The following is a 22632-nucleotide window of genomic DNA, read 5'->3' as shown; positions in this document are numbered from 1 at the left end:
CAATATTAGATAATAAGCTTTTTTAATAATAGCATCTAACGTCTATTAACACTCAAAATCCTTCAGAAGTGAATAGAGTTATGGTTTTGACACTTGTGGAAGGGGAACCCGTCATGGGAGTAGGTTTTAGCAAGAATAGTCCTTGTTGGAACAGTCACAATAGAAGGAGTTGAATTGGGAAGAGGTGGTTTAGAAGTAATCATGATTATTTTGCTTTTGCGGAAAGCAAACGCAACTTGAAAAACATGTAGGCTGCTCACAATATTTTGATTTTTGGCCTCCATATTGCAAAATCAGCATTGAATTACCATTGCAATAATTAGTTACCAGTACAAATACAAAAAAGCTTTCCATCCCCTATAATGCCTGGATAAAGCCTTTGGTAATAAACAAAAGTTTACTGATTCTGTTACCTTGCATTCATTAATTAACTCATTTCTCATCAACAGCAAGTACATAATGTCAAACTGAAAAAACTCACTAAACCTTTGCATACCCTAGGGCCTTGGTTTATAGCTTGCAGCTCCTGTGCTGCATACAGCTTTATAGTGCTTTAAATCCAGCTCTGGCACAAATGTCCGTAATCAGCCATATATACCAAGTTTATTGGATTGTCGTTGAGTGAAGGGTATGCAGTATAGGGGATGCTCTTGCACTATAGCAAGTCTGTCTAATGTTGACTAGCAGTAGCAAACTCACTGTCCCCAAACTCTCTAAAGCTGTTCCCGTGAAAAAAAGTTCGCCTCTCAATAACTTTCCAAAAATGGTATTTGTTCTTCCCTGAAATTAAATAAAAAAAAAACTTTTTTGAAATGAAAGTAAGGAGCGACATTAAAACTGAAAACGAACAGAAATTACTCCGTATATGAAAGGGGCTTTTCCTCCTCGACACCCCGCTCCTTACGCTAAAGTTTTTTATTGTTTTAAAAAGTAGAGTTGCGAGAAAGAATCAAACTATAGCGCAAGGAGCGGGGTGTAGAGGAAGAAAAGCCCCTTTCATATACGGAGTAATTTCTGTTCGTTTTCAGTTTTAATGTCGCTTCTTGCTTTCATTTCAAAAAACTTGTTTTTTTATTTAATTTCTGAAAGTTTTTGAATTAATGCATGTCTGATTTTGGCTCTCCGTATATAAATTATTAAAATGAAATTTGCACATTAATTCTTTTTTTGGCTAAATGGTTTTCTCTTAGTTTTGATCAGACGATTTTGAGAAATAAGGGGTGGGGAAGAAGGACTAGTTGCCCTCCAATTTTTCGGTTACTTAAAAAGGCAACTAGATCTTTTAATTTTTAACGAACGTTTTTATTAATAAAAAATATACGTAACTCAAGAATTAACTTACGTAACGAACTTTTATATTCTTACATTTTTGATTATATATATGAGGGGGTTGGTCCCCTCGTTAATACCTCGCTCTTGACACTAAATCTTGTTTTGTCCCAATTCTTTAAGAATGACCACTGAATCAGAAAGGCCGTAGAATAAATAGTTGAAATTACTTAAAAAATTTTAGCATAAAGAGCGAAGTATTTATCTCCTCCTAAATACCTCGCTCTTTATGCTAAAGTATTTTTAGAACCCCTCATATGCGTAATAATCTCTGTTCGTTTTAACTTTTAATGCTTCTCCTGACTTTCAATTGAAAAAAACTTTTTCATGTTTATATTTTCATTGATTTTTTGTTTTTTTTAATAGTAATGCTTGAAAATCCTGCGCCCTTTTCACTGAATTTCTCTTCCCCCATGAAATATTCCTCCAAGGAAAGATCCTCCCATATAGCCTCCTCCCCTGAACTCCACACCCAAACCAAAAAAATCCCCTTGATAACGTCGGTACACTTCCCAGTAACCATTACTGTATGTAAACATTGGTCAAAGTTTGTAACTTGCAGCCCCTCCCCCAGGGACTGTGGGGGGTAAGTCATCGCCAAAGACATAGTTATTATGGTTTTCGACTATGTGGAACAAAATGGCTATCTCAAAATTTTGATCAGTTGACTTTGGGAAAAACATGAGCGTGGGAGGGGGCCTAGGTGCCCTCGAATTTTTTTGGTCACTTAAAAAGGGCACTAGAACATTTCATTTCCGTTAGAAAGAGCCCTCTTGCAACACTCTAGGACCACTTGGTCGATACGATGACCCCTGGGAAAAAACAAACAAACTAACAAATAAACACGCACCCGTGATTTGTCTTCTGGCAAAAAATACGAAATTCCACATTTTTGTAGATTGGACCTTGAAATTTTTTTTATAGGGTTCTTTGATACGCTGAATGCGATGGTGTGATTTTCGTTAAGATCCTATGACTTCTAGGGGGTGTTACCCCCTATTTTCCAAAATAAGGCAAATTTTCTCAGGCTTTTAACTTTTGATGACAAAGACTAAATTTGATGAAACTTATATATTTAAAATCAGCATAAAAATACTATTCTTTTGATATATCTCTTAGTATCAAAATTCCGTTTTTTAGATTTTTGTTTACTATTGAGCCGGGTCGCTCCTTACTACAGTTCGTTACCACGAACTGTTTAATAAACTTTCTGAAAATACCGTCGCAATCCCAAAACTAGAATCCACAAGCATAATGAATGAAGATACGAAACAAAAACCACTTTTACCAAACCTACCCTTACAATGGCTACTTCCAAGTAGTGCATATAGAGGTGAACTTACAACAATTTTTTTTAACATTATATTGCACGAGGATTGAAGATTCCAATGCTTCAAATTTCGGTTCTCCGCCAATCTTGATAAATGCTATTTTAGGCCATTGAACTGGGACTAGCCTGTGCTCATTTTTACCAGTATTTGTTGCAAAGTTTTTTCCAGTTCTCAGTGAAATAACTCCGACATAACTCATTGTGAATGTCGCATAGTGGTTGGAAAGTTTTTAACCCACTTCTGCGCCAAATATCATTTTCTGATGCAGTTTTCGTTGGAAATTGGATAATTCATTTAATAAATTGACAACATCGTTTAATATACCCATCTTAACTTGAATTCCTAAGACCTGTTTGACTCTTAAAACAGAGAGGACGGTTAATCAATCATCAGCATCACCTTTTATTCTAAGTAAGACTTGGTCTTGCTGGTTTCTAAATTTTTCTGAGTGTTAATATTACCGATTTATGCTTGATATCCGTAAATTTATGTGCCAAGTAGCCAACACTCTTCTTACCCTAATTTTGTCAAATCTCCTAAGCATAGGCTACATAGGGATTTTAAGATTGTTGATTAGGCTAGGCTAATTTGATGTTAATTTCGCATCATAGCCTAGTAGTCCACTTCAGAAATAATTTTTATATTCATGTAAGGTGGCATTTGAAAATTTCTGAGGTTATTAATTTCAGATTTGAGGCCAATGTTTGACTTAGGCTAGCTTAGGTAATTAGCCTACCTGTTACCAGCAAGCTATGTATTCTTCAGTTCTGTTATCATCACAAAAGAAAAAAAATTGATAATTTTGTTAATTTTTAGCTGAAAGATGAACATAGGCCTATTGCACTTTATGTACTAAATCTGATTTAAATACACTAGGGTACAAACAGCAGCATCTGGTACAAAAAGAGTTACCTATATTCTTATGTCTTCTAAATATCCTACCTCATTTATTATCCAATGTTAGAAGTTATGAGTTCAATATAGCCTAAATTTTATTTATCAGGCATTTTGTAGTTCAAAATATTTTTGTAATGTTTGAATTAGATTTTTATAATGCATCAGCATTAAAAAATTGCTGAGACACAATTTTTGTTCTTTTTATTACATGGAATGTATGTATATCTCAGTGCAGTGCTAGTGCATACATTGAATGCTGCCAGCTGAGGCAGTGGTGTTCTGCTTACTTTGAATTAATTTGATCCAATTCTTTATTGCATCAACTACAATGTCAAAGCTTTTCTTTTTTTTTTGTTTGATTAAGCACTTTGATTTTCCTGCTCAGAAATAAAGTGTGGTTTTCAAAATCAAACAAATAATTGTGCACACAAATATTTGGCAAGAATCTCTTATGTTTCCAGGGTAGTTTTTTGTTCAGCATTAGTTCTTGTAGCATATCCATTGAATAGACAATTGTCTTTCAAACAGGTACCAGATTAAATTCCAGGTAGGAACTTGAGATTTCAAGACCTCTTGATATGGCAAAGAATCAATATTTCTTGAGTACTTGCCATAGGTAGGAGTTTATAAATGTTGAGGTTTCAATTCCATGACATAGCAGCATTATTTGAAATGGGAGGCTGTGAAAATTCTCAAGTTTCTTTCAAATTCCAACCATAAAGGGGAAATGGTATAGGAAACTTCCCATCTATCTCTTCCATGTTAAATATTTTTAGCTTGTCTGGCAACATCAGAAGCATAAAGACATTGGTTTTGGTTTCTATCTATTCCCCTAATCTAGCAATGTAATCTTTGTTTGCTATTTATTTTACCAGGCTTTCTAAATTAAGCTTTTTTGTGCAAATACTATTTCAACTTGTCTAAGAAAATGGTACATACAAGTATAGACTTGTAGAGGGTTTTGAGAGGAGCCACTTGACTTTCAAGTTTTTTTTTCTTATTAACTTAAAAGAGACATTTTCATCGGTTTATTTGTTTCTATTAGAAGTTGTTACCATCATTTTTTTTATTAGAAACTCCCAAACTTTTAAATATTTAGTTTGAATAGGTGGGCGTAGATACTGGTGTCCAGATCAGCATTTCAGGAACAATCAGCATGTCAACCTGTCTTGGCTGACATCACAAGTGAATGTTTCAACATGTTATCCAAATAATGAGTTCTCTGCCAAATTATTACAATAAAAGAAGAGCTTGGCCTAGTTAGATCATAAAAGTACTTTGTTAAAGATGGTAAGGAAGTAAACTAAAAGAGGACTTGGCTTCATTACTGTACATAAGCACAGGAAAAAACTAAATCAAAAATACAAAAAGCTTGGGAGACCATGACTTCCAAAACATTTACTTGACTTGAACAAAACATCTCTTCAAGAAGAGACTACAGCAGAGTTCCCAAAACTGCAATATATAATTGCAGGTTGGAATTTAGAATTTAATTTTTAAGAAATTATTGCTGGATGGTTAATATGCTATATTTTCTAACAAGCTATGAAGAATTAAATATATTATTCTGTGTATGAAGGGTTGCCCTATCCTCCATACCTTGTTGTTTACTCTAAAGCTGTTAGCACTTTTAAAACTGCTTTTAACTGTGTTGTTTTATTTACTAATGTTAAATATTGAGTGACAATGCTCAGAAGTAACCATAACTCTAAAATACTGACTTTTAATATCAGTAGATATATAAAAAGAATTGACTTTTTATGCTGATTCCAAATACATAAATTCATTGAGTTTAACATTACTCATTAAAAGCTATGCACCTGAGAAAATCTATCTGATTTTCAAAAAAGAGCCCCCCTAAAAGGCAAAGGATATTGATGAAAATCACATCAACAGATTCATCATATTTGATAAGCTTCTAGCTCTCATCTGCAAAAATGTGGAACTTTGTATTTTTTTTTTTGCCAGAAGAAAGATCATGGATGCATGTTTATTTGTTGTTTTTCAACAAATGTTTTATTTTTCAAGGTGTGATTGCATTAAACCAATAGTCCTAAAATATTGGGAAAGGGCTCATTCAAATAGAAATTAAAAGTTCTACTGCCCTTTTTAAGCTACCAAAAATGGAGGGCAACTAGACCACCTTTCTCCTACCTCCCCCCTCCCCCTGTTTTCCCTTAAACTTATTTGCTCAGTATTCTGAGATAACCATTTTGTTCAGCATAGCTGAAAGGAACAATAAATTTGCCTTTGGAGATATAATTGTTCCCACATTCCCCAGGAAAGGTTGTTGGGAAAGAGATTGAAGTTCTACTATAGAGTTCTTGGATATGTGGAATATGATTATGTGATTTCTATTAAGATTCTTATACTTTTAGGGGGTGTATCCTCTTTTTTGAAAATAAAAATCAAAAGTAAATGAAACTCTAAAAATGAAATTTAGTATCAACAGATACATCAAACAAATTGGCTTATTGTGCTGATTCCAAATATACAAGATTCATTAAGTTTAGTGTTACCCATCAAAAGTTACACATCTTAGAATATTTGTCTGATTTTTGAAATAAGAGGAAATGACCCCTAAAAGCTAAGGAATCTTAATGAAAGTCACGCCATCATATTCAGCATACCAGAGAACCCTACTTTTGGGCGAAAATGTGGAATTTTACTATGTTTACCGGAAGACAGATCACACAGATGCATGTTTATTTGTTGTTTTTTCCCCATGGGTGACTGTATTGAAACCATAGTTGTAGAAAAGTAGGAATGGGTGCATTTGAACAAAAATAAAAGATATAGTGCCTTTTTTAAGTAACCAAAAAGATTGGAGGGTAACTGGGCCCCCTTACATGCCCATTTTTACCCCCAAAGTTATCTGATTAAAATTTTGAGATAGCCATTTTGGTCACTATTGTTGAAATTTCAAATAACCATGTCTTTAGGTGCAAAAAGACCCCCTACAGTCTGTGGGGAGATGCCTCTAAGGTATGAAATTTGCCCATTGATTATGTATGGTATTCATCATTGGGAATTATACAGACACTTTTTGGAGGAGGCTTGGGGTGAATTTCTATAGAGAGAATCTTCCTTGGGAGGGGAATTTCTGGAGGGTAGATTGGTAGATGGAGGGGAATTTCTGGAGGGGGGGGTCTGACAGAATTACTAATAGACAGTGATTGTACCAATGCAGTGGTACTAGAATATCAGGAGAGGGCTCATTTGAACAGAAAAAGGTTTTGGTACCCTTTTGAGTGACCAAATATTGGAGGGCAACTAGGCCCCCTCCCAAGTATTTTTCTCAAAATCATCAGATTAAAGTTTTGAGATAGCAATTTTGTTCAGCATAGTTTAAAGGCTGAATAACTATACCTTTGGAGCTATCATGACCCCCCACAGCCTCTGGGGAAAGGTCTTTAAGTTACAAAATTTACCCATTGTTTACATACAGTATTTGTTATTGGGTAGTATACATACACATTTTGGGTGGGCGTATGTGTGAATTTTCTGTTGGTAAGATTTTTCATGGGGATAATTTTCATGGAGAGGGAAGTTTTCAGGGGGAATTTGCTGGAATTCCTATACAAGATTCGTCATGTGTCTTGCTTTCTCTTTGCTGACTCAATATTATGCATGGAGATGTTATGAGTAATTGTCCCAGGGATCCCTCCATGGGGAAGAGACATTTATCTGTTGAGGAGTAGTCAGATTTCCTGGGATTATTTAAAAAGCAATCAGAAAGTAAATAAAAAAGCAAGGTTTTTCAACTGAACATAAGGAGCAATATTAAAACTCAAAACAAACAGAAATTATCATGTATATGAGGGAAGCTGCTCATTCTCAACACCTTGCTCTTTATGCTTAAGTCTGAATTTAGTGCCAATTTTGTAAGAACAACTTCTGAAACACTATGTTTGTTTAAGTAGAACAATAAGAAACTTTTTTTTAAAGTACTAAAAAACTTTAGCATAAAGAGCAAGGTGTTGAGGAAGAGAAACCTCCCCCCCCCTCATAGGTATGTATAATAATTTGTATTCGTTTTAAGTTTTAATTTTGCTTCTTACTTTCAGTTGAAAAAACTTGTTTTTTATATTTTATTTTGTTGAATTTCAAACAAATTTTATTTTTTACTGTGTAGTTGTATGTAAGTATTGTCTTAATATCAGTTGTAAATCCCCCTCACCATGCCCTGAAAGTTTCAACAGAATACCCTAATAGCTGTGCAAACTTTATTGCAAACATTGACATTTTAGTTTTTATCCTGGTTTTTAGTGTTGAAAGAGGAAAAAAAGAATAGCTAGGTCCCATTTGAGGATATTTATAGAATTTTAACTCTGGAGAGATATCATTTCATGGGAGGCAAAGATTTCGAGAAGGTCAAAAATGGTAAAGAACTTATGCCCTTGGAGGAGAACAATTCTTCTTACTCATCATCATTTTTAAAGCATGTTTTTTTGCTGAATACTTGTATTTATTCAAATGTTCTACCAAATTCAACTCAGTCAGAATAATTTTCAATTGTAATATGCTTGTGTGCGTTAATTTTTTTCATCATTTTGGAAAGAACTAAATTAAAAGCAAGTTCAAAAACTCAATAACTTTACTGGTAAATTGTTTAGATTAGAAGAAACAATGAATTACACTGTTTCTATCTTTTTTTACATCTCACCAAATAATTAATACTAACAAAGTATTTTTCATTCTTTTTAGTAACTAGCAATTTTTTCTATTTGATCATGTTATGTAGGGACAATTATGAAGTGTGTTTTGCCCAGTACATTTTGTTGCAACCTAATGATGTGCATGTTTTTTATTTCCATTAGGGTGTGTTGTTTCTCTCTACTCACTGTGTTCAGTTTTTTGTGTACCAGAATAAATCTTTTTATCACAATTCAATTAACCCTCCTTAAAGTTTGTCTTGAAATGATGAAATTGTTGGCGGTTTTTAATACAAATTTCTGAAACGCAATATAAGTAAAGAGCAATAGGATTACATTTTATTAATCTTTTTCAACATGGAAAGAATTGTTGTAGAAATTTGGAAGGTGCTCATTCAGCTGAAAATTGAAAATTTTAGTACTTTTTATAAGAGTCAAAGGGATTGATTCCAGTCCATTTTCCTCCTAAGCCCTTTTTGTCTACCCTTTGCTCAAAATAGTCAAAACATCATGAATTTTCACCACTGTAACCTTATATTTGTTTGTTATACTCAGGATATAGCCTTCCCCTCTTTCTCAATTATAAATACTACATATAAGCCATTGATAAATTGTATAATTTATAATTCTTACCCTAGAGTCTGTTGGGGGCGAGACACCACAGATATATGAGTCTGAGCTGTCAGAAATGTAGCCCCCTTCTTCTCAATTACTTTCCAACATCCCCTTCAACAAGCCCTGAAAGTCTCAAGTTAATACCCTTGGCTGTTCTAAGGCCATTGCTGATATAAGTTTTTAACAATCTGCATGCAAATATTATACTCTGATGTGGATCAATAACCCCTTCAAAATTACGTGAAAGCAGTCGCAATTAGAAGTGGTCAAAGTCTCAAGTAGTTATAGTCAAATTAACGAATGGTCGCTGCTGTTGTAGAAGTAGCAGCAGTAGGGGGCCTGAAAGTTTTGAGTTAAAATCCTTAGCTATTCCTAAAGTGTTACAGATACACCTTTTTTTATAAACCATTTGCACATAGTGTCCTTTGATTTAGTTAAAAATCCCCCTCAGCATTCACTAAAGTTTCACATTGACACCATTACTCTTTTGGAACACAACTGGGTTGAAACATTCCCCTCTTTCTTAATGATAATTTTTGTGTGTAAACAATCGAAAATTGTGTAATTTTGGAATTGCCAAATAATTTACCTCAAAATAAATGTATTCTTTATTGTCAATATTCTATAATTTATCTTTGCGTTTTTATCTTTAAGAAATTATTCTTCAGATTTTACTCCTCCTTCTATATAACTAGGATCCACACAGTTGTTTTCGATTTAGTTCAAAATACCCCTCACCATCACTAAAAATTTCACATTTAGACCCTTACTCTTTTGGGACACAACCAGTTTAGAACATTTTCCCCTTTCCCAGTGACAGATCCTGTGCAAACAATAAAAAAACAATTGCATAATGTATAAATTGTCAAGTAATATACCCTAAATAAGTGTATTCTTTTCTGTCAGTGTTTTATCAATAGTCCTCACGTTTTTTCTTTAATTGATCTTTTTTTTAATTTACTCCTTCCCCAACTTAACTAAAGGCTAATGCTAAAAGTGTAACAGAGTTCTTCTTATCTGTCCGCTTTTTACCCTTTTTTGTGATTTTGTCTTTTAAAATCATGTGACAGCTTGAAACCCTGCTATTCAAATTTTGTTGGATCAAGTAAAGGACGTATTATTCTAAACTCGTTTGTATTCATCATAAGATAAACACTCCTTTTTTTACTGTAAGATCTCTTCTGCATAACTAATTTTCGGTAATCATACTGTCTGGCCTTAAATTCTGAATTTAATATTAAAGACAATTAATGTGTTTTCTTATTTGTAACAAAACCACTGGAGGTGTAATAACTAGGAGGTGTCTAACTACAGGAGGGTGACCTATTTCAGACATTAACATAAATGAATGGGAAGGAAACTACAAATGCATGTCTCTATGATCACCATCTCAGTAGTTATATCTATTATAGCACCTGAATTTTTTTTCTTTTTACTTACTCTGTCTAAATTTTTTAAAGTATTTGTCTAAATCTGTCTATAGTATTTCATTAGTTTGAATATTTCACCCTTATACAATGGTAACTATTTTAAATGCACAGACAGTTAATAGTAGAAGCCTAATTGTAATAGCAAATTTTCAGCTTGAATCTAATCCTGGAAAATAGGCTACTGCCCAATCTTGGACAAAAAATTGTTAATTGAACTACCTCAATCATGGACAGATTTAATTACTGGCAGTGTTTTGAAAAGGAGTAATCATATTTAAATGTGTTTGGTTATAATATTGTAGTCAGCCAATCTCAAGTATCTGCATCAGGTCCAAGATTAAGAACCTGCTGTCCTTGTTTAGAGAAGATATATTTTAGTCAAAACATTTACCTTAAATTACCTTAAATTGTAACTTGGAGCAATTGAAGGATTTTCCATCCTGTAGCATTGCTCAGCATTTCTTCAAAAAATTGCCATGTCGAACGATTTTGAATTGTTTTGAATATTGAGTTGGTTTTATTGACTAGGGTTTATGTTCTGGTCTGGGACTCCAAGGTGTCCCATTCCAACCTCCATTCCTTATTGCTCCACTCCTTGTCAAGTGAGATTTTGAATTCTTTGACGGTCTTACTGGATACAGTATGATTGCTCAGGGAGTTCCACTGGTCTACTACCCGGTTGGTTAGGAAGTGATGGCGTTCCCTCCTCTGAGCGTTGACCTTTATGAGCTTCTTAGAATGACACCTTGTCCGCTGTGATCAATCGATGAAGAAGAGACCATGAATTGGATTGATGTGAATCAATTTGTAAGTGTTAATCATGTCACCCCTTTTTCTTCGGTAAGTCATACTGTATAAGTTCAGAGTTTGCAGTCTCATTGGGTAAGGAAGATGTTGGCCACCGTCTACTATCTTTGTTGCTCTCCTCTGTACTTTCTCTATCATGTCCTTGTCCACTTTGTAGAAGGAAGATGCAATTGACATGCGAGTTTCTAGCCTTGGTCTGACAAGACTCTTGTATAGCTTGGTGATTGTTTGTGGAGATCTAGTCGTTAATGTTCGTTTAATTGTCCCTAAAGCGCGGTTCGCACTAGCTACAATCTTTTCAGTATGACTTCGAAACTTTAACTGGCAGTCAGCTATAACACCCAAGTCTCTTTCCTCTGTAACTGCAACTAGGGGTTCTCTTGACCAGTTATTTGGTTTTGCATGGTGTAAACATGTTTTTGATTTTTATTGATTTTAAATGTAAAACTTTACATTTACTTGAATTAAATTCAAGTAGCTATTGTCTAGCCCAGTCATCCAGCTTGTCAAGATCGGCTTGGATTGAGGTAGCCTCCGCCCAAGATGATGCTGCCCCGATGAGCTTAGAATCATCTGCATAGAGTGTGAGAAGGTTTTGGAGTATTTCAGGAGCATCATTGATATATATGTTGAAAAGTGATGGCCCAAGCACGGTTCCTTGGGGAACTCCGCTAAGAACAGGTATAGGTGATGATAGTACACGTACTCCTTTATCATTAATAACAGCAACTCTTTGGGTTCCTTCTCCCAGGAAGTCTACAATCCATTCAATGATGTTCAAGTGGATGCGACAAGCTTGAAGCTTTCTTTTCATCCTAAGGTGTTCGACTTTGTCAAATGCTTTTGCTTGATCCAACAAAATCATGTCCAAGGGTGTCCCTTTTTCCAGTAGTTTGGTGACTTCATGTTATGACTGTATTAGGTTTGTGTCCGTGGAATGGCCATTTCGGAAACCATGCTGATTTGGAGACATGATGTTGCTGTATGTCAAGTGCTTAGTGACAGCATCATTTATGATTCCCTCGAGAATCTTTGAAGTTACTTATTGGCCTATAATTTTCAGCTTTGTCTTTGGAGCCTTTCTTGTGTAATGGTATAACAGTAGCTTTTTTCCAGTCAGAGGGGACAGCTTTTTCCTTTAGTGATTTCTTGAAGATTTTTGCTAAAGGTGAGAATATTAGCTCAGCTGTCTCTTTGAGTAGTCTTGGGTGTATACCGCCTGGTCCTTTTGACTTCGATGCGTCAAGCTTTTTCAGTCGTTTTTGGACATCTGACTCAAATATTACAACCATTGGCATTGTTACATTGACAGGATATTCCCGGGTATTTGAGATGTTTCTAGAGTTTTCCACTGTGTAGACTGAGGAATATTGTTTGTTTAAGGTTTCTGCTATCTCTGCATGATCGGTGATTTTGCCAGATGGCGTGGTAAAGTAGGGAATGGGATGTCGTCTTGGCTTTGCTGATGATACATAGTTCCAGAACTTCCTTGGATTAGTTTTAGTTTCTATAGCAATGATATCTTCATGTTTTTTTTTATAGAGTATCGTGTAATCTTTCTCAGTCTATTCCTTGCTTTTTTGAATTTATCATATTGTTCTCGAGAATTGGTTCGCCTGTATTTTGCCCAGTATCTGTTCTTTCTGTTCATTTCCCGTTTTATGGACCTTGTCAAGTAAGGTAGGGTGCGTGGCCTCTTGATATATGAGACAGTGGTACATGTCTCCTCGTGCTTTAGCATTATTTCCTTGAAGAGATTCTAGCTGTCATTGCTTGACTTGTGCTCAAATAATGCTTCTCATTCGCCATTTTACATTCTCCTTAGTTCCTTGCGGATTTTCTCGTAATCGATATATCTTCTGCAAATATGGTTGGAAGAGGGTGGTGACACTTGGAGAGTTGTTAAGAGACATACGTGATCACTTGCACCAATCGGTGGTAAAAGATCGATACTTAGAATTTGATCTGGGTCGTCTGTGATTACCAGGTCAAGTAGCGAGGGTATTTTTCCATTTCTGAACCTTGTAGGTGATTCAACGGACTGATATAGCGTATTTTCTGCTAGGTAAGTGAGGAAAGCAGAATTCATAGCATGACCCTCGTGATACTGGGGGGAATACCCTAAGCCATCATCCCAGCTGACTTGAGGAAGGTTAAAATCTCCAATTATTAAAAGGTTCTTTGGCTTCTTATCTTGTAGCAACTGCAGGGCCTTCAGACTATTAGGTTTGGGCAACTTGGGCTCCGGTAAAAAGTGGCTAAAACTAGACTTTCTTGGGGTAGCACAATCTCTATAGCTAAATATTCAACCCAATCCAAAACTTTATTAAGAGAGATTCTGCTTACCAACAAGGTTGTCTTCACATAAACTGCGATTCCTCATCTCGTGTCATCTTGTAAGTTTGTAAATAGAAAATATCCAGCAATTCCAATGTGGGCATTGTCCAAGGGGTTATTTGTATTCTTTGGCTTAATTTCAGCTACACAAATCCCATCATAATCATTTTTTGCTGCTAAGATTTGTAACTCTGTTAGTTTATTTGGCAAGGAGTCTACGTTTGTGCTCAGCACTTGAAGAAACTTGGAGCGATGACTTTTAATGGTTTGTTCTAGACCACTTTTGCTACTATCACTTATTTCACTAACTGTTTGGGCATCTTCATAACTCTTGGATACCGTATCCCTTTTAGAATCTGCTCCCTTCTCACCAAATCTCTTCACAGCCTGCTTCTTTGTTTTCTTGCTTCAATTTTTTTCCCACCTCTTATTTACCTTCCTTGTTGCAAAGGTAGCTTCAATCTTCGCCTTCACTGATGTATCAGTGGGCACTTTTGTTCTCCCTTCTTTCATCCTTAAACTGTTTTGTTTTATTGGTGGTGCTGGGTGGTCTTGAGGGTGTAATTGTTAAGGTGTGACATACTATTTCTCAATGACTGCAAAATCACAGGGCTTGCTGAAAGCATGGGGTGAGAGGATGCCAATGCAGGTAGGGATGGGACTGGAGTTAGAACCTCCAGTGAGCTTGGCAATTCACCACCAGCTTCTTGGGTTAAAAAAACATTTGGTTGGTCTATATTTAAGAGCACAGATCTTCATTATCAAAACAGTCTGGATTGAAAGGGGACATACCTTCCAAATATCCTCTGGATGTTTGATGGTATGAAAGCTAAGGGGAAAGATTTTCCTACCAACCAAGTTGTGATGCAAATGGTGATAATTCTTCTTAATGGTGATGCTGAAAAAAATACTACTTATTTTGATAATTAATTCTGTTAGGAATACATAGCTGTTAGATATTACAACTATTATGGAAGGGTTCTGGAATGCCAAAGCCATTTTGTTTCTACTTTATTTCTACTTTGCTTGATGAATAACAAAGAAGACCAGCATTCAGCCAGCAACCTTCTAAGTTTCTAACTAGTGAATAGGCCCAATTCTGTTATAAATCCAAGCTGGGATTTGAGAAAGACTGATCAAAACATAAATGTTTGCAGTCAACAATGATCGCGTCAGCTGCGTGCTGCTGGCATCTCATTGGTGGCAGGAAAAAAAAAAATTCAGTAGTACTCTTCTGCTGCTATATCTTGACCCACCGGCCTTCCCTTATCGGCCCTGTGCTGGGGTCTAAATGTAAGCATGCAAAGATTTATGTTTACAAAAAAACCTAGGGAGTTATGCCACAAATTCTGACTATATGAGCTGCATACTGTAACCACTTACCTGAGCAATTGTTTTTCAAATAGAAACTTTTAATCTGTAAATAGAGTAGGATAGGCAATAGCGTAATTTTGTCAAAATCCTGGGAGGGGGGGGGGGTAAGATTGGAACTAGTTTTCCCAGATCAAGGAAAAATGACAGTGGAAACTGAAAAATGATCCATATATTACCATAACAGGAAATATATACTAAAGAAAACTGACCTGTTTCTCTGGATGCTTGAATTATGCAGCCTTGTCTGACTTTTGACAAGAATTTTTGTAGAAACTACATTTCAACTTGGGGGGGGGCAACTCGGTTCTGAAGGGGACATTAGCCACTCCCCCTGCCTCATGGCAAATTAAGCCCCTGAGGCCAGGCCATGTAATACAAGAATAGAAATTGTGTCTCAAGATTTTTTAATTCTTGCACATTATGGAAATGAAAGCTGTATGTTTAGAGATATAGGTTGCAAGGTAATAATTTTTGTCTTCTTTTAATTTCCAACTTTTTTCTTTAATTTCATCAGAAAAATTTTGCTTCAAAAGAATTATATAAAACCTGAATAGCTTTAGAGAAATAAGACTGAACAGCACAAATTTGTTTCTACGCTGATGGTTATTGAACCCATTTGTTTGTTGTAATATATCTAAAGTACACATAGGAGGGAAAATTATTGGCCATAATCTGTTATCCAGTTGTTAACTTAAAATACTAGCTGTGAAATTTCTGTAAGACCTTAGACAGAAAATTGTTAGCTAATAAAAGCTATTAGGCAAAAAATCTCAAAAAAATATTAATTAGACAGGAAAAATGTTATTCCAATATAATTGGAAAAAATTTAGCATAGCCTACTGAGTTAGCCTGTCCCTAAGGGTATTTGTAAGAAATCAACGAAAAGATTTGCTAGCTGAGGAACTTCAGCTATCATGGATTATCTGTCAATGTGCATGACATAGAAACTGGTCATCCTACTTAGCTGAATTAAAATTTTTAATTGTTGACTTTAAATTATCCAACATCAGTTTAATACAGAGATAAATAAATAAAATATAAAAGTTAATTAGTGGGCAAAACCAAAAATGTAAGTTTAAAACCTATTTCCTTGGATATAGTCTAGGGGTATATAGTTACATTAGAAAAGGCTTTCATAGTTCTATCAATATAAATTCACCTGAATATAATAAAGTAATAATTATGTTATTATAGTGCTTAGTTAGGAAAGGGATCTCAACAATGTTACCAAATTTGATAAGGCCATTTCAGCAATAATTATAATGTTAAAGTCAAATACTCTTAATTTTTATAATGTAAAAAAGTCCCATCAACAAAAATGGGCAAGATTACTTGCTATAGATGTTTTCAAAAATACAACTGAAAGAGAAATTACAAAACAGTTGAGAGTAGCTCAAAATCAGTAATTTACAATTGTCTTGATTCAAATGGTGCACTTTATATCTTGGTTTATTATCACATCATGTTTTAGGTATTTCAGGCTTCTTGTTTAATTTTACAAAAAAAAAAATTCCGTAGTTAGAAATTACTGTTATATTCAATCTGTGTTTTTTTTCAACTAAAGTTTTTTTAGTAAAAGCCATGATTCAATTTTTGCTAGGTTGCTGATGCAGCTATGGTGGGAGGGGTATTTTTATTATCTTTTTAGAGATAGGCCCATTTTTTTTTAGCCAATTCTTTGAGTCAATTCTGCTTGGGTCAAGGAATGCAAGGTGTTTCAACAATGTTGGTGTCAGCAGTGTTTTATGTATCCTTGCCTTTTTCACTCTTGACATGGATTCAAGAAATGCCGTTTTGTTGGCGCCATATGGTAGCCTTTTCTAGTTCTATCAGGATAAATCTCTTAAGACTGTAGGTATGAGTGGGCCTATTAGCTTTGGAAAATGTCACTACCTTATCTTTCCAATTTCCAAGTACCCTGATAAGACTGACAAGAAAAGGGCACGTCAGTAATGTCTGAGCAAAAATGTGACTCTTTTTTCAAGATGGGGCGAAGTAAACCTCTGGTGAAGGGTTTCCAATAATGACGTCTTTTTGTGTCAATTTGATGCCATTTTTGAGGAAGGTCAGGTTCTTTTTTTGGGATTCTCAAAAATATCTCTTCAAAATGCAAATTATCATGGTGTTGGACCTGGACAATATTCATTGTTACCAAATTAAGTTTGTTTTCTTCTTTTAAGTGTATTCTATCTGATTGTATTGAAAATCACTTTGCAAAATAATCTTTTATCTTTTATTTGGTTTTCAACAAAGTGTTATATATTTTCTAGCCCTCTGTTTGGGGAGACCAATATGGGGGGAAAGACAAAATGCTGTTGCCACCCCTCAAGTCCCTAAAAGCTTAAAATATAACTTTTGCTCTGCTAAAAACAATATTTATTTTGACCACTTTCTTTCTTTTTTACAACACTTGAATAATTAAATATTACAAACTCTCAGGATTTTTTTTTTCGTAATATCAGTGTTTTATAACAATCAATTTGTTTTCTAGTACATACTTGTATAACCTCCAGTAAATTTGTATTTATGTTTTATTCTTTTAGGTGTATTCTATCCGATTGTATTGAAAATCACTTTCCAAAATAATTTTTTTAATCTTTTATTTGGTTTTCAATAAAGTGTTATGCATTCTCTAGCTCTCTGTTGGGGGAGGCCAATATGGAGGGAAAGGTAGTATACTGTTGCTATTCCTCAATTCCCCAAAGCTTAGAATATAACTTTAGCTCTGCTAAAAAAAAAAAAATATTTTGACCACTTTTTTTTTCTTTTTTACAACACTTAGGCCTAAATAATTAAATGCTACAAACTCTCGGGATTTTTTTGTAATATCATTGTTTTGTAACAATTAATTTGTTTTTTATTGTTTTCTTTTATAACCTCCAGTAAATTTTTATTTAGGTTCTCTTCTTTAAGGTGTATTCCATCCAATTGTATTGAAAATCACTTTCCAAAATATTTTTTTTCTATCTTTTATTTGGTGTTCAATAAAGTGTAATGTATTCTCTAGCCCTCTGTTGGGGAAGGCCAATATGAGGGGGAAGGCAGTATACTGTTGCTATTCCTCAAATCCATAAAGCTTAGAATATAACTTTAGCACTGCTAAAAACAAAATTTGTTTTGACAACTTTTCTTTCTTTTTTACAACACTTAAATAATTAAATACTACCAACTCTCGGTTCTTTTTTTCGTAATATCAATGTTTTATAACAATCAATTTGTTTTTAACTACTTACTTCTATAACATGCAGTAAATCTTTATGTATCTTTTCTTCTTTTAAGTGCATTCTATCCAATTGTATTGAAAATTACTTTCCAAGATAATTTTTCTTTAATCTTTCATTTGGTTTTCAATAAAGTGTTATCTATCCTCATCCATCCTCAAATATAAGAGATCTGCAGTTTTGTGATTCTAAAATTTTATTTAATGTTGTTGCTATTATTATTGTCATGTAAATGTACTGTTACTGTTTTATTCTGAATTTATTCACTTTAAGTGTCTAGAGAAATTCCATTGATTAAACAAGGCTTTAAATTCAAGCACTTTATCTAGTTTTAAATGAACCAAAGACGAGACTCAAGCCATTTGGGAAAATAGGTTAAGGGGCAAAACACCACAATTATTTAGGGTAATTTGTTTATATTTAGGTTTAGTTTCACTGTTCATTGTAATTTCTGCATAACTTTATTATTGCTCCATTGTTCCGTATGTTTGTCTTTTGGGTATAATCTTTATTTTTCATAGACAAGTCCTTATTTTTTGTATTAGATTTCCATCAAAGTTGGTATTTCAGAGTTTTGACTTGAGGTTGAGGGAACTCATTACTAACTCAGTGGTTTTAGTCCTCAGAATCAAGGGGTATGGGTGACTTGTTTTTTCAAAACCAAAGGAGAGACAATTTTGTTGTTTTTTCAATAAGAATGCTAAAAAAAAGTGTATTTTATGAAAAAACAGAAACAAAATGTTTGAAAATCTTACAAAAAAATTAAAGGAGAGATGCCTTCTCCATATTGACAACAACATACAAACTGTATCCATAATATGGAAATTTTAGCCACACTATTGCCTATGACCTATGGACAAAGGTCCAAAATTAACTAAATGACCTACAAAATTTGGGGTATCCTCAAGCCCCTCTAATCCTCCCAGACTCTTAAATACTGATTGGTCACACCTCTTTTGACTTGGGATTGTACATGGGTTATCTTTTGAACAGTAATAAAGAATCAGATGAATGTCTGTAATTGAAACAAGGTAAATGAACATTTCCTGCATTGTTTTTTATGTAGTACCCGAACAAAAGAGTCAAAGGATTATTTGGTCTGTAATTGGACCATAACTCTTGGAAAAGTACAAATTCTATGTTATTGCAGATGTGGAATGAGTTATCAAGTTAACCAGTGTTATCAAGATAACCCTGCTTTTGAGAAAAAGACGTTTTGCTACCTATCCCTGTGAAAAAGACTAGCCAGCTAAAAGGTTGATTCAAGACTGTATGTGCCATGACTGGCTTTGGAGGATTTGTATCTCTTTTTTGAGGATAATTCCTCCTTTTTCGAAAATTACGCCAATTTTCCTTGTGCTAATATTCTTTCATGGGTAAATTCAAATTGATGGCTTTCATTTGAAATCACCGCTAAAAGGATATTTTTTTGACGTATATGTATAGTTATGGAATTCCTTTTATAGAAATTTGTCTAGTGTTAGCATAGGTTGCTTTTTGCTTATGGTTTGTTATGCAGGTAATATCTAGGCGTACACCAATTATAGGGGTAGGGTTCATTATATCTATTTTCACATTTGGGTTTTGGGACGTCTCAAAATTGTCATTTTGACAGTTGACAAAGGTCCAAGTTTACTGCTTTTTTTTCTTGATTTTGGTCCTTTGATATAGTTCCTAGGACCCCCTCTTTGTTCATAAGCGCAATAGTTGAGAGCAAGATTGGCACATTACTAACATATGGTTGATTACGTGTTGCTTTTTTGAAGGGGGTACTCCTATCTGTTTTACCAATGCACTTTCATATTCATAAACCCTCACCATTAACATCTTTATTCTTATGTAATAAATTCTAGAGAACTATGGAAAAGGGGACTCAGAAAGACAAAATTGCGAAAGCTGCTTTAGACAAATATGATGAATTAAGAAAACAGGTAAACCAATTCCAGTCAAGAGTGGACAGTATACACAGCTATTGTTATGCTAAATACTAAAGAAGAGATCGTTGTCGCCCTAGGCACTGGATCAAAGTGTATTGGCAAGACTTCACTCAGCTCTAATGGTGACACTATCAATGATAGTCATGCAGAGGTGATTGCACGAAGATGTTTTTTAAAATTCCTGTATTCAGAAATGCGCAAATCAGTTTATGAAGAAAGTATTTGCTTAAACTACAAAAAAGATATGGCAAAATTTATTTTAAAGGATGATATTACCTTTCATATGTTTACAACTTGTTTACCATGTGGTGATGCAACTATTTTCCAGGTTAGTCCAAAATATGAGAGCAATAAATTTAAGAAGGAAATAAAGGTGACACCACCTCTAGAAAAACGATTGAAGACTGAAACTGATACATATTCTGTAGACGTAAATGATGATAATAATGAAGAGAGAGAAACATTGGTGAATTTTACAGATTTAAATAGGACTGGTGCTAAATGCTTACCTCTTGGTTTTCAGGACCCAAAGCTTTTGGGTACCCAGTATCATGTTACTGGAGTGTTAAGAACAAAACCAGGCAGAGGAGATCCAACTTTATCAATGTCATGTAGTGATAAAATTGCAAAATGGAATCTACTTGGTGTTCAAGGTTCTTTGTTATCGTGGTTTCTAGAAAAACCAATTTATTTTTCGTCTATAATATTTGGAAAGTGTCGATTCAATCTTGACAGTGTAGAAAGAGCCATTTACGGCCGATTCAAAAATGATTTATTAGATTTCGTGTTTCCGATTGGTTACCGACATAACTGCCCTGTGATCGACATTGTAGACATAAACAGAAAGGAATTAATGAAAGATGATTCTATTAAACCTTGTTCTGGAAGCATTTTGTGGTATTATGGTTGTAAAAACCAGGAGGTCGCTGTTGAAGGAAAGAAGCAGGGTGTTACGAAAAAGCTACGTAACATTGGGAAAGCAAATCTCTCTGTTTGTAAAAGGGAACTCTACCATGACTATGTTAATCTAAAAACTGCTGTTTCAACAGAAAAGTTCGAAACGGTGAAACTTACATATAGTGAAGCCAAGAATTTATCAGTCGAGTATTGCAAATTGTGGAAAGATGTTCGGGATCGAGTGTTCAAGATTTGGAGTCAAAAACCCAAACACTTTGAGGGTTTCAGCATTTGTGAACAATGAATGTTGCTGGCAGAAAGAGTGAAGAAGGTGGAAATAAGCGGTTGTTTGATGGTCTATCCAGTAAAACAATTTGTTTGTTGGTTTGGAAAAAAGAATAAAAGTCCAGGGAGATCTTACAGAAGAATTTTTTTTTTTTCTTGTAAAGAAACAAATATTTTATTTGATTGCGTAACGTCAAATTCAAATGCCAGGAATAAGCACAACTGTTTTGTGCAGAGAAAATAAGTGTCACAAGTAGTTTAATAAGGTTAGGTTTGAATCATATTTGCTAAATATATATTTATAAGTACAAACTGACTATTTTCTATTTTCTGAAGTATTTTGTCTAAAGTAAACTATTAAACTATTTTCTAAAGTAATTTTTCCCTTTTTTAGGGTTTCTTTTGTATTCCAGGGCATTACGAAGCGTCCTCAAGTTTAAATATAAAAAAAATCTTGCTGTCTAGCCTTCTACCCTTTCAAACTATCACGTTCCACCTGAAACCCCGCTACTACTATTACTACTACTACTACTAACAAGTCACAGTAGCATCAATAAACACAGGTGTGCACGCTCCTCCTCTATCCCATTTTGTTCCAAACCGCCCTCTTTACACCCTCTCAAGAAATTTTGATTTCCCTTAAATCTTTCTTTACGACATCCTCCCACCCCATTCGTAGAACACCTGATTTTCGTTTAACCCTCTGCAACAGAAAAAAAGGTAGTCCTATTGTACGACCTTTTTAAGTTATTTCTATTTAGGTTCCAAGCAAACACTTTGTTATGGAGTTGAACGAAAGCTCAATTGACTGAGTTTTTGTGTCCAGTCTTATTCATATTAAATAACAGAAAGTTTTTTTTTTCAACCGAAAGTAAGGAGCAACGTTAAAACTTCAACGTGCAGAAATTTTCCATATATTGGGGACTGGCCGCCCCTCAATCTTTCGTTTTTATGCTAAATACTAAAACTCTTAGAAATACTTTTCATTCCAATTCAACGTTCCTTCTATTTGAGCATTCTTTTTTAAAGACCTGTGACAAAAGTCAAACTTCAGTATAAAGACCGAGGGCTCGAGGTGGGGACAGTCCCCCTTATTTACAGAATAATTACTTTCAGTTATACTTACTTTCAGTGGAAAAAACTTGTTAAGCCCATTTTATTTTTGATCATTTTTTAGTTTTTGACCTGAGTCCAGGTTGACCTTCGTTGAAAAAATAATTGTAGGACTGTTTAAACAATTTTTAATTTTAGTTTTAAAAGTCGTATTTTACTGTAAGTCTTTTCTATTTATTTATATATGTTTTGCTGAGGACGTCCCCTGGGTATAGAACTGAAATATTCAGTTGAGTTTTGAGAAAATCTCCATGTCTTAAAAGAATTGGCTAATGTTTTACCTATTGTTTGTGTTTATGATGGAAAGGCAGTGTGATCTTCGTCGATAATCGGAAAAAAGTGAAACCCCTCAAAATTGCGTCAGATAGAAATAAAAACCGCATCATTGGAATTACCAGGGTTGA

The 22632-nt window shown here is 34.5% G+C and overlaps 3 protein-coding genes across 3 annotated transcripts in view; all 3 read left to right on the top strand.

Annotated features, from left to right (window-relative positions):
• Nucleotides 1-22632, top strand: part of LOC136027058 (proton channel OtopLc-like) — a 428472-nt gene that overhangs the window by 221822 nt on the left and 184018 nt on the right. The gene's annotated exons all lie outside the window — the stretch shown is intronic.
• The window catches only part of LOC136027054 (uncharacterized), a 73350-nt gene continuing 53691 nt past the window's right edge, over nucleotides 2974-22632 (top strand). The window contains exon 1 of the mRNA XM_065703984.1: nucleotides 2974-3071. The gene's annotated coding sequence lies outside the window, so the exon portion shown is untranslated. The remainder of the gene's footprint in view (nucleotides 3072-22632) is intronic.
• On the top strand, nucleotides 19926-21493 carry LOC136027053 (tRNA-specific adenosine deaminase 1-like). Its single transcript, XM_065703983.1, has one exon. The coding sequence runs from the start codon at nucleotides 19974-19976 to the stop codon at nucleotides 21132-21134; it is 1161 nt and encodes a 386-aa protein (XP_065560055.1). The 5' UTR covers nucleotides 19926-19973; the 3' UTR covers nucleotides 21135-21493.

The sequence above is a fragment of the Artemia franciscana genome, chromosome 5, assembly GCF_032884065.1.
Source record: "Artemia franciscana chromosome 5, ASM3288406v1, whole genome shotgun sequence".
NCBI classification, from domain to species: domain Eukaryota; kingdom Metazoa; phylum Arthropoda; class Branchiopoda; order Anostraca; family Artemiidae; genus Artemia; species Artemia franciscana.
Note: the sequence above shows the minus strand (reverse complement) of the source record. Positions and strands in the feature narration are given on the sequence as shown.

Excerpts from the sequence above, each read along its gene's own strand:
- LOC136027053 (XM_065703983.1), top strand. The coding sequence starts at position 19,974 with ATGCTAAATACTAAAGAAGAGATCGTTGTCGCCCTAGGCACTGGATCA.